Here is a 13,372-nt window from a genome sequence, read left to right on the forward strand (position 1 = left end):
TATTCTCATCCTTGTAATAGCAAACATTATAAAAAATACAGCAGAGTCTGAGGGACTGAAGAATGATTCTTGCTGACCTAATGATAGTCAGCAAAAATCCTGATTTACAGTAAAACTAGAAGTGCTGTGTCAGCTACCTCCATCACTTCTGAATCAGTGCTCATTCTGCACTGCCATATCCTCGGTCTGTTAAAGCCATTTACCCTCTGGCCTCCTTGTCTTCAGGCAAAAGCAATAAATCTGGGAATTGTTGATTTAGACATAATAAAAAAAAGCACTATAACAAAGGTGAATGTCAGGACTGCTAAAATGACAGATTAAATTTTAATAGGGACTCCACAATATTCTGCTGCACCAGAGAAAGTTAAACAGCAAAAGCTGTACAGTGCTGCAGAACTCTATCTGCAAATGCACCCTTTGCCTCAGTTTACTGTCCTTAATTTACTGCCCAAACTGAAAATAATCAATAACCAATCACGTTTGTATTATCAGCAAATAATTTAGTCTTTATTCCATCAAACTCAAAGTCATTACTGTCTCCTTTCATGCCAAGTTGAACACAATCGTACAGCTGGACTTCAAACACGACACAGTCACAGATATTACTTGTGACTACTTAGTATTGAACTTTGGTTTCCATTTTAACTTTTTTGATGCTGCTGGTGTTAGTTTTGTACCTTGACTTGAAGTGAACAACACAATAGGGGTGTATCATAAGTAGTAGTAGTAGCTAAGATGCTATGTATAATCTGTATTTGTATATCTTTCTTTCACAAAATATCTATTTAAGCTGTATTCAGATTTACATCAGAAGAGGATGTTGCCAATGCTTGTAATTGTTGGAAATTGTCTCATTTTCTGTGTTAAATGTGTTTTCTGCTCCTAATTATACTATTTATATATGTCTGGGTTTAGCTCCTGAAAACAAAACATGTCTACAAAAAGAGGAGGCCCTGGGTGACAATAAAAGTTGATCTGGAGTGTCGATGAAAGAAAGCAGGAAATCATTTAAAAAAACAAAAACAAAAAAGGTCAGGTTCAGATCCAGATGGGGTCCAGATTGAGAGCACCAGAAAACAAAGCTAGTTTGAAATGCCATTTAGAAAAATAGGAAGTTGGTCAGGTTTCGATATCTGATCATGAGGTAAAAATATTACCTGAGCAACAAAAATCAGTTCAATTATTCAATGCACAACAAATCTAGTAAAAACTGATACAGTTATGATGGTGATGTAGTTATTTGGAATTTACCTCACTGAATATCTGAATATCGAAGTTATCATTTACAACTCTTTGATTTGTCTTAGCCCTCTTTCTTTACCATTTAGCACGTCCACATCATGGCAAGTCATGCTGCTTTGGCTACTACTGGTTCCTGTTTGCATAGACATACAGACAACAGTCAACTGCACTGATACAGCAGAAAAGGTTATGAAGCACCTTTTGCATTTAATTCCTAAATTCTTAGGTCTAAAAAATTAGATGCTAGAGTGCCTTATCTGTTCATGTTTGAACAATTAATTCATATGTGTTTAAATCCCTACCATACAATTATTATTATTATTATTATTATTATTATTATTATTATTCCTAATGAAATGACCCTTTATGCAAAAATCATCACCCATCATTTCTTTTAATATTTATTCATACTTTTGCTTATTATAAAGCTTGTCAAAGTAAGTCAAAGGTAGAAGTGTGCAGCAGGATTACTATGGGCACATATATACACATATATATGTTCCATATAAAAATCTTACATGCATCAACAAGGGACGAACTGTGTAAAGGGACCAACTATGTAAATCAGAGTCACACACTCTTGGACGTCACTGATCCCTGTGGTGCCCAGTCACAATGTGGGAACAGTAATCTCACGCTCTGTTCCCCTTAACTGATCCTCAGTATACTGTGAATTTCATCACCAGTGTTGCCGTAAAGGTCATATTAGACTGTGGGTCCACCACAGATTTTCATATACTGATTTTAATAGATTGAAAATGATACCCCACAATCTCAATCACAACATGCATTTTCATTGGAAGCAGTCTAGACTAGTCTAGTTTCATTTAGCTTTGACAATGCACAGAAAGAAACTGTCCACATAAGGAAACTGATCATATTTGTGCAAAGCAAAGGTGGAAGTGGTGTTATGTTGCTACAGCACAGCAAAACCAACAGTCAACGCTGTTTTCTTTTATCGATGACCGCAGTCTTTCTGTAACCATAATCGAGTAGTGTATGTGCCATAACCTAAATAAATCTGAACCACAGCAGTGAATCAGTCGTATGATCGTCAGAATGTTTATGGTGTTCATCGATGGATGATGAAGTGCAGAATGTAGTATGGTGGCCATTAACATACTTTCCTGGAGATGATAAAAGTTGTCCGAGCTTTGTGTAGATGTTTACACTGACAAATGATTTTGATGCTTCATAATAGAAAAGTGATGTGACACATTTCCGCTTGCTCTTTTTAGCTAAGATATCACTGAACTGCACATCAAAGAGGAACTCCACTACTTTTGCACGTTAAGTCTGTTTATAGGTCTTGGGGAGTAATGCTGTTTCTGTGAAAAAAGTTATAGAAAGTCTTCAGTGTCTCCAGAGGGAGCTGTGTGAAGTGAAGCGTCTGATTAATGTCCTTAAGTGATGTCCCTGTCACAGCTGAAGCCCAATGATATATGATACAACAGCCACTGCCAGAAAAACACACCCAAAACTAACAGTAAACTATTGGCAGTCAGGCTGCACTAGTCACGAGTTCCCCGCAGGAACTTTCCCCACAGACCAGGAGCCTTTGAAAGACCAGGGTCTGAGATAAGTTTATTTTGCCCGCCCCTGCTTGGGGGATAGTACTTTCCAAAAGTACAGTACTTTGGGGGTGGGGCTTGCAGAACTGAGCATTTCTTATTGCTTGAGTACTCCAAGCATTTTATTACAGCCACCATTTTTGAAAATCTGCAGCCACAAATAGCTTATGTTCATTGTGCTTTGACACACGAACATGGAGTTACATAAGAAAGCATCGGACAGACAGACCAACAATGACCAACAATGATGTGGTATTATTGATGCAAAAATTAAAAGTGAAAACAGTCATCAGTTTTTCACACATGAGATTTCTCTGATCTATGCAGGTCTTCAGAGGGACTAGATTCTAGAGTTCTAGTTCTAAGTCCTAGATTCTCTAGAATACACAGAATAAAAAATATATTTTATGTTCTGCTGCATAAGGTTTGATTGCAATTTTTTAAAACTGGTGGGTCTGACAATATCATAGGAGTAGTCCTATAAGGAAAATTCTTAAAAGTCCAGCTGAGGAACACCTTCACATAAGAAATAAACAATTCCACTTAACATTATCAGTCCTTGGCTGGCTTTCTGCTGTTCATAATTCTACTTAAGACTTTGCCAGACCTCACAAATGAAGATAACAAGTCAAATCTTACCATACCTGAGATAACTGACTGAGTCTATGAAAAGCAGAGTTGACAGGATCATACCGTCTTTAGTGTAGAGGGAAATCTCCACCTTCCTCTCCTCTGCTCCCAGCAGAGCTTTAGCCATCTGGGCCACTGCTGGCCTCTTGGTGTGGGGTCCATACAGGAAGCTGCAGGTACAAGGCTTCTGCATCACCTCTGCTCGGGTGTAACCACACATCTCACAGAAGGCATCGTTACAGAAGATGATGGCGCAGTTCTCCACCTGAGCGTTGGCAATGATGAACTTTCGATCTTTGGAGGAGAAGGAAACAGAAGAAAGGAGGGGTTAAGAAGATAAACAAAATTGCAATTCATGTTACATGTTCCCAAAGTACTCGAATAAATTCCCCAAATGCTAAATAAACATAGATCCCTAAGCTGAAACTCACAGCATACACATACATACATATATACATCCACCCACACACTCATACTTCAGAATGAAATTATTGGCCCTTAAAAAATGACACCCCAAACGGTCTCAGAATATGAAACTGCAATACTCACATACACACAAAGGGACTGAGCCTTACCAGATCCACAATCTCCACACACACACACACACGTATTATTGACAACACACATTTATAGAGAGGTAACATAGGTCATATTGCAAAGATTTAGGGAATTCTGGGAAATATAGTTACTATGTGCAGAATCTGTTTTAATGATAACATTTTTATACTGTACTGAGAACTACTGTACCAGTATTACTAATTCAGAAGCCCTGGGTCAATGGGGAAGTCTGTGTCATACTTAAAGAACAGACTGCTGTGTACAACTCACAATTTGGACAACTACAGGAAATCCAGGCACTCTGGAGAGCTATTAGCAAACAATCACAGACTACCAAAGAAGACTTAATTTGCATAAAGAGATGAACACCGTTCTTAAAATGGATGAAACAGTTTCAGTGTGCACAAAAGACATAATTGTGACACTTTTAAAAAAAGCTCGAGGAGGTTTAAGGCAAGTATTCAGGACAGGATTCATCCACAAAAGGCACCTGGACCTGATGGCACATCTGGCCAAGCTCTCAAGGTGTATGTAGATCATCACAGACACTTTCAATCTGACACACTGCATTAATGGACATAACAGTTCTCCTGTGTTCTGAGCAACATTAACAATAACATTTTGAAGTCTACTTTTAGAGTATGGCTTACAATTTATTCAACAGAGATAAGTTCAATATGTAAAATAGTTTTCAGAATTAGACAATGTCTTAGTGGAGACTAAATTCTATGATTATGCCTTTCAATGTCACTCATGTCACATCAACCAATCACACCTTTTAAAAGTGCGACATCATACCTAGCAACGGGGTCAACCACACCATGTTCATAATTCACACAATCACACCAGCGAAGGGGTAAGAGACCTCACTCTTTTTTTTTTTTTCTTTCTTTTTTTTTTTTTGAATTCTCAGCTCCCCCCAGATTAAGGTCTGATTTCTGTTATCTGTTCATTGAGCTGCAGTGATCCTGAGTTTCTATTAGCAGGCAATTACCATCAGATTTGTTGTATTACTATTACTATGTGTGGTTCGCACTTCCTGCTGTTCAATTTGGCTTCAGCACTTGTGTATTTAAAAAGTCTCATCATATGAAGATAAATCAGTCTTTTTGTAGAAAGATAAGTTGAATTAACTCTGATTGCAAGGATCAAGTATGTTTTTGCTTTGTTTTTTCTTTGTCTTTATCTGATATTTGTATACATCCCATTCCTGTGCAACACTCCTCTAGATGACACTATAGACCACACTATACCCCACTCGCTCCACATGTACCTCACCTGCCAATCGTTTCTCTCCTCTTTCTCCGATTCCTTATCTGCACCTAAAAGCTCTTTCGTTCAAATCAAAAGTCAATCTTTCTTTTTCAAAATGCTTTTAAAAGATAAATGACATATGCTCCTCATTTCCCCACGCACCTGCTGACACCTCCTGTCCTGTATCCACCTCCTCCATCTCCCACTCTACTTCCTTTACACCTCTCTTTCCCACCAGACCAGTCTCTCTTCTGCTGTTACTTTCCGAAACAATATGCTGCCTTTACATAGTTGTCTGCAAATCGCCACCAGAATAACCTTCTCAACCTCCACCAGTCTGGTTTCAAAGCAGGCTACTCAACAGAGACTTGCCGTAAAAGAGAAACTCCACACCACTTCTTACTGGAACAGCCTTCCTGTCTCCTTGTCATCCTGCTGGACCTTTTGGGAGTGTTTGACACAACGAACCACGATATCCTCCTTGCCACCTTGCAAGAATTGGGAGTCTTAGGCTCTGCACTCTCCCTGTTCACTAGCTTCACTTGGAGAGAATCTGGGTCTGAACCTTGTAGCCTCACTACTTGGGTCCCTCAGGGTTCTGTTATGGGTTCCTTTCTCTTTTCAAAGTCACTTGGCTGTTATTCAATCACATGGCTTTTCCACAAATGTCTCTGTCTCTAGCTGACATCTCTCAGTGGATGTCTGCACACCACTCAGTTTCTCTCTCTTCCTTCCAGGGAAGGCATCTCCTGTCCATGACCTCTCAATTAATATTTAGAACTATGTAGTGTTCCAAACTCAAACTGCAAGGAGCTTTGGTGTGACACTGGATGACCAGCTGTCCTTGACTGCGAGAATCACAATACACTCCTGCATATCCATGCACCACACCATCAGGAGGATACATCCATTCCTCACTCAGAAGGCGGTGCAAGTTCTGGTCCAAACTCTTGTTACCTTGGGACCACTCCAACTTGCTCACGACTAGCATGCATGCATGTGCTCAGCTTCTTTTTCATAAGGTGTCACAAGAAAATGTTGGAAAACACTGGCTTAATTTTTAACAAAACAATTACCAAACTAAAATAATAAGTTGTAGGGTCAAGACGGCAGCAGGCAGGACTGGTGTGTTGGTAGTAGCTTTCATGTGTGCATTCATCAGAAACTTTTATGGTGCTGGAGGATCCCCATTTTAAACCATAATTCCAATTTTTTGGGAACTGAACTTTTTGATCCAAGTAAGCAATCAAGCTGCACAAAACACTTGGGACTTGGTAGAAGTGTTCTGCTCAACAGTTTCATTTGGCCTGGTATGAAACAGGGCTGACAACAAACAGAATCTCATTGGGGCTTGCTGCAAGGGGAAGTACTCCATCATTGCATTTAGCCTGCTTTTTACTGTCTGTTCTTTAAGTGCCTTGGAAATCATCTCAACTGCAGCTGCCACTTAACCAAGACCCAAGGACCTGTCAGATGAGGTGTTTACTCTGGCAGTGTAAGAGCGCTGCCAGCAACTGGCTGGTGGGGAATTACGCTAACACCAGAAGATAGGCAGTGACAGTTCCACCACTTGGCATACTCTCAAAACTCTAAATGATCCAAAAGGTGGCCCTCATGAAGATGAATCTAAGACAAACAGCTGATCTCAAACCTACGAACCCATTCCTTCAAACTAGAAAACATGCCTTGTCAGGTAAGTGTTGGCCCACCAAGAACATTCCTGAAGTTTCAACTAGCTATTCAAACACAACTCAACCCAGAGTCCCTAATGACAGCAACATATCTCAACCTAATCTAGCAAAAAAATCTAAATCCAGTACTTAAGAAACTACAAAAACTGGTCTGTTTGGGGGGGTCCTGAATATTCTTTGAATTATTCCAAAAAGTTTTTCTTAGCATTGACCCACCAGGTGCTCTCTCCAGAGCACAGTCAGGTAAACATGATACAGAGGAGGAAGAGGCATGCTGAGGTTGCTGCTGTCAGGTGGGACAAAGAGACAGAAGAAAAGTTAGAAATCCATACTGTCCTCTTCCTGCCACCCAGAAGCGCATCCACAGCTGTTTTTCTTTCTTTTTTTTTCACCGCCAGCATCACACATGATTGCGCCATGATTGACAGTTGCTTAACCCACCACCTCATGAAATAAGACGTGCCATACATGTAGTCTTGCCAGTCACTGATCAAGACACTGCAAGGGTTTATGGCACTGTGATCTCGATCTGACCCGGTGACCATTATCAAAGACAAAACTATTGTGGAGTCTGATCCTGGCATTGGGGAAAGCAGTCCAGGAAAGACAGTCATTATTACAGCTTATTTTAATATTAACTAGACAAGTCGGATAAAAAGGCACTGAAACAAATAAATTTGATCTCACAGAGCGGGTAAAGCGACCTTAAAGGATAACTTCATCTAAAATTCACACTGATCTGGTATTTACTAAAAATTTTCAAAATGGTTACAAATCTGTCTGATCGCAACTTAATCCTGAAAGCCACAAAGCTCACTAAATATTGTCAATGCCCTGTCAATTCAAAATACCTGCACAATTGAAAATGCAATCAAGAACAGTCGGAACAAATTACTGTCTGGTGGATGTGGATGCAAACATACATGCTCAAATCCACAATTCAGAGTAGAAAAAACAATTTCCAAATAAAACGCTAATTTACAGGTGACAGTAAATATACTTGTCTATCAGAACGTTTCATCCAAATATTTTCAATGGCCCCAATGGACCCCCATTCATTGAAGGTAATATATTTCTGATGACACCTGTGACTGTTAAGTGACCTGCAGTTGGCATCTTGTTGAGCGTGCTCGCACTACGTAAGTGTGTGTAAAAGTCATGCCAGCAGTATGTATGGATCTGGCACTGGTTGCTTCGTAACGCTCGCTGATAAAGTAATCAGCCAGAGTCAGCCAGATCGGCACCAGGATTCTGGATGTATTAGCTGACATCATTCACTCAGTATTGTGCTATGTTAGCTAGCTAGCAATTTGTCTATAGAACTTCAGTCAGGACCTCTATAGTCAAAGTACATTTACTAATACAGTATAGGGCACATTTGGCGGTATGGCCCTGTTTGAGATGTGTCGATAAGGTACAAGCCGAGAATCAGCTGATCTGTCTGATCATGTGGGCTGGTCTGAGAGCAGCTGAGCCATCAGCCAATGAAGCTAGAACGCCAGTTGAGCTTGACCTCCGTGGCCTGCCTGAGCTTGTGCTATGCTTCAATTTTGGTGAATCAGTTCTATTTATGAAACTTTCATCACCAGAACTTCAGTACCGGAGGTCAGGTGGAGGTAAACTGCTGATGCTAAATATTAGCATCATGCATCATTACAGATGCACAAGAGAGGGGAATATATAACAAAATGACATATAAAGTGTAAAAAAACCTAATGGGAAGCTGAATGAAAAAATGTGTTGTTTTCTCATTTCTCATTTCTCCTGCTGTCTTAACATCATACGTAGTGAAGTTTAGAAATATTTTTCTTCTTTTCACTCAGTTTGTGTAAGTGTTCCTCACTTCGCTGTGTGTGCGTGTTGGAGCTGAGCCCAACCCTCAATCAAACAGGCAGAGGAGAGACAGAGGAGTCAGTGCGACCATACAACAACACACACTGCAGAAAGCACTGCATCTAAAATTAATTCCAAGTTTAACTACTAACCTGCTCCTGATGCACAAGTTTTAAACCCGATCTACTGCTTGCATAAGTCATTCAGACTTTTTGCCTTTAAGGTAACCATTGTGAGTTCTCAGTGCAGCTCCCTGAACGGTTTGGCTGCCTTATATTTCTGCATCAGAGTGATTTTAAGTAAACTGTTCAGTATAGTGTTTTCTCAAGATTAACTGTTGAGAAGTGGAAAAACAACAGGATTATTTATATTGTGCATTAACTTATTGTAAAGAACAAGCTGTAGGTGTCAAGGGTAACTGCGTTACATGGCACCCACAATCACGCAGCAGGAACCCTCAATCACACAGTAAAGAGATCCCAGTAATAGAAAGGCCTTAGAAAGTAGAACAGAGGGTGTGTTTGACTAAAATAAACGCTTGTGCTATATAACATGCTGTCTGTCAAGTCTGCTTAGAGCAGCAGAACCAGTGTGGAAATCTGACAAGGCCTTAGTTAGAGTTATCTTAGTCCAGAATTAGGAAGTGCTAGTGTTTGGTTTGAATATGATCGCTGTCGTTGATCGAAGTCCAGATGAAACTGCTTTTCGAGAATATCTATCTCGTGATGTGTGTCCAAATAGCATCAGCAGGTGGGACATAACATTGGGAGGAATTTAATTTGAAATGAGGGCGTGGCCTGACAAACATGGATAGCAGTATCTGTAAGGGACAGAGAGGCGAAGCCCATCTTGGGCTCCTTGTAGTTTCTGAAGCAGTCCACTGAGCAGCTGCTGAATTCCACTATAAGAAATCTGCATTGTTGGGAGAACGGCAAAAATTAAAAATAATATTTGAAAGGTTCACAAACGTATTGTGTTTTAACTAAAACTATCGATACTGTCTTTCATTTCAGCAGGAGTTGTATTAAGTACAGTGTCATAGCATGTCAGCTGGGTTCATTTGTGCCACCTCGCTAAGACACTCCTCGAACATTACAACAGTTGAAAATGGCAAGTCGGCGACCGTTAACTCTCCAGAGTCGTATCTAGCTGGATCAGTCCGATGAGACGTGATTTTAGCTTCTTTATCAAAAAACAAGACATCAATATTATAAGGTAAGGGCTTCTAACTTAAAGAACATTCCATGATACATAATCAGGCAGAGATACTCACTAGAGAAGCAGCTCAGAGTTTGCTGTTGTTGAACAACACTTGCCACAGCATGTGACATTGTTAAGAAACATTACCACTGCATTTGCACTGCACACAAACTGTGGAGCATGAAATATGCCACCAGAATGATTGGACTGCTGGATATTATGATTGAATAAATTACTGAATTTATATAATGTGAATTGATTAATAAGATACAACAAATCAGGTTTATAGATCACTATGAATTTGCCAAATTATTATTAGTAGTATTACTATTAACATAAGGAAAACATAAAAAATCCAATCTTCCTAAAATATGGTTTTAAAAACGTTCATAAATGCATGTATGTTTACGTACATTATATTATGTACGTGCAAAAGAAATTTGTCACATATTCACACCTAAAGTTCTCCATAAATGGAAAGTAAATAATGGAAACTAGTTTATGCACATATGTCGCTTCATTAGACTATATTTTTGCTGCATATTGGCACATATAACTTTATATGCAGACACATATAAAGTTTCTCCTGTTGTCATTCCAGGAGTGAAACTAACTGGTAACAACGCAAAAGAATCCTCATACTTACTCTGTCCCTCAAATTTGCGGATGATGGTGTCCAGGAAAGTGTTCTGAGGCGCCACATGGCCCCGTCTCACCGGCATGGCTCGGACCCAGTGCTGGAGTGATGGCTGAAACCTGAGCTGCTCTGATCACACACGCTGCTCTCGACCACAGGAGAAGCCTAGAGAGCAAGGATAAAAGTGAATACGGAGCTGTTGGAGTTTGTCTGTGCTGAGCCTCTGGTCAGACTTTGCCACACTGCGCCTCCTGTCTCTCTCCTCCTCTCCGTCTCTCATACGTGTCTCATCTTTCCATCCCCACCGTACGGGTCCGCCCATAATCTGAATCCTGGGCTCCGATTGGTCCGGGCACCAGGTAGACCAGATGTATGTATCAGCTATTTCTAACGACCTGTACAGCTGCTACCATTGCAACGCTACTTATACATTGCAGACTGCAAAGCTCTTTATATGCTATGCTGCTCTATGATCAGGCATGCAAGCAGGAAAAGACGATAACTCAGATCAATTAAATAGGGCACCATAAAATAAAGGACCATTTGCAATGGAGAAAAATAATAAAATTTCGGAAGGAATTTCTTGCACCTCAGTGGTGTCACTAACAAAAACAGTTTCATGCATATTCACACCAGTAACCTTTAATTCTAAGCTTTTTATTAGATGTTATTCTGTTAGATCACAGCATGCAATGTATAGCATAATTTTTCTCAGTTTAGAGTTAAATTTTTTGTAATTATTCCTTCCAGATTAATTATGAATTGTGCTGTTACAAGTATTGGTAGTTGTTAGTAATTGGTATTAGTGTTGAGCAGAAGCACACTACTTTTATCATTAAGCATCTCTTCACTAGAGATGAAAAATCAGCTGAACGTATTTATAGTAAAATCAGTTTATTGACATATTAAAAGGGTTTATTTCACTCACTCACTGACTCACTCTCACACACACACACACACACACCTCCAGTATCCAGTAGTATGAATGAATCCTTTACCATTTCAGTTCACTTTGGACACACACTGTAACGTGATGTTGTGCAACATGAAGTTTGTCAGAAAAATTAGGAAGCTATTTTTTTATGGAAATTTGATTTATTCACCTGCTTAAGGAGACTTTGCGGTATCCTGTTGGGTGATGATCCACATGAACCTGTACATTCAGTACGGAAACCCTCTGAGATCATTACTTGTCTCATTGTTCCCTGCTCTTCGATGTTTCAATATAGTTTTATATAAACGCTAACATACTCAACTTTTGTCAATACATACTCAACACATACTCTTTCACTTTATTTAAAAAATTCAAATTCAAGATCTCCAAAAGAAACAGACAGGAAGGGTGTGCTAAATGGTAATCTCAAAAGTAACTATATCTGTCAGCCAAATGTAGTGGAGTAAAAAGTACAATGCCTCTGAGATGTAGCATGAAGTAGCATAAAATGAAAAGTAAAGTAAAGTGCAAGTACCTTGAATTTGTACAATGCTTGAATAAATATACTTAGTTACATTCCACCTTGGTGAACTGTGAAGATTTGGGACAGACTGAGAATCTTGTAAGATCTTGTGTCGCAAGAATATGAGAAAAGATGATTTCATCTCAGTCCAGGAAACACAACCACAATTGTTCAGTTTCAAAGCCAGAATGGTAAATTTGATGGTTAACTGTGGACTCATTAATCAGTTTTGTTCAACACAGCACAGGGACTTAGACTGTGTTTCAGTCGTGTTTTCCTTCTTAAAAACACAAACTACAAAAGTAGACTTTCTTTTGTTGTTTCAGCACGTTGTGAGTATGAAGCTCCTCTGACTTAAGGTCCACCTCAGTGTGCAATCAGCTGTGCACAGCTGGCCTTCTGATTGTCCTGTGGATTCAGAGTGACCCAGATTGGTGAAATTCTCAAAGTGTCCTTGTCCACAGTGAGATTTCCTTCCTTCCTTTTGTTTGTGATTGGCTGATTGAATCACTACGTGGCTTTGCAATTGTTTTATTCACATTTTAGTCATTGCACAGATAAAAACAAAGACAAATTAAATTACTGTACTTACTCTCTCACACTCATCTTAGTTGACTGAAAAGCGAATCCCTTGATCAGCCTGATCATCAAATACAGTTCAGCCATAATGTGCAGCTTATCACCATGAGGTATTGGCTTGTATACATTTTTTATTTTTTTATTTTTTATTTTATTCACCACTGGCTGAAAAACGGCTTTGAGCAGAGTTTCTTCCATATTTTTGTTGTGGTATGCGAAGATGGTTTTCTGATAGCAAACACTTCCTTTCTTAATTATACTGTTAAACAAAACACATACATTGTTGTCCTCACATGACTGTTCCTTATCTGTCAGGTGGAGGTAAACTGCTGAGTCTTGACCTGAAGAGTTGGCCCTCCTGTATGCATGCATTTGTTCAGCCAGGGACAGGGTGATGTTGTTCCACTGTGTCTAATGTCGAATGTATGGTAGTCGTCCCTTTCAAAATGTCATGCACTAATATCTGAGTAAAATATTCTAGTACTCTTTCCACCCAAGTATCAGCAGTCTTTGAAAATCAGGGTGAATGTGGAATGCAACGCATTTCACAGAACTCTTACATGGGAGAAAGATTTTCATAGCATCATATAACCCACATTTACAGTATGTTCAGGTGTGGTTATAGTATACAGAAGTGATAGCTGTAGCAAAGAAAGCTGTGACATTTTCAGATAAAGTCTCTGCAGTTTCACTACTGGATTAAGAAAAAATACCAGTATT

At 39.4% G+C, this 13,372-nt stretch overlaps 1 protein-coding gene across 1 annotated transcript in view; it reads right to left on the reverse strand.

Annotated features, from left to right (window-relative positions):
* LOC121614793 (potassium voltage-gated channel subfamily H member 2-like) overlaps window positions 1-10,701 on the reverse strand; it is a 46,312-nt gene extending 35,611 nt beyond the window's left edge. The window contains exons 1-2 of the mRNA XM_041948868.1: window positions 10,626-10,701; window positions 3,507-3,737 (exon numbers count right to left, since the gene is read on the reverse strand). Coding sequence (XP_041804802.1) covers window positions 3,507-3,737; window positions 10,626-10,701 — 307 coding nt within the window. The remainder of the gene's footprint in view (window positions 1-3,506; window positions 3,738-10,625) is intronic.
* Window positions 10,702-13,372: the final 2,671 nt, after the last annotated feature.

Source organism: Chelmon rostratus, chromosome 12, assembly GCF_017976325.1.
Source record: "Chelmon rostratus isolate fCheRos1 chromosome 12, fCheRos1.pri, whole genome shotgun sequence".
NCBI classification, from domain to species: domain Eukaryota; kingdom Metazoa; phylum Chordata; class Actinopteri; order Chaetodontiformes; family Chaetodontidae; genus Chelmon; species Chelmon rostratus.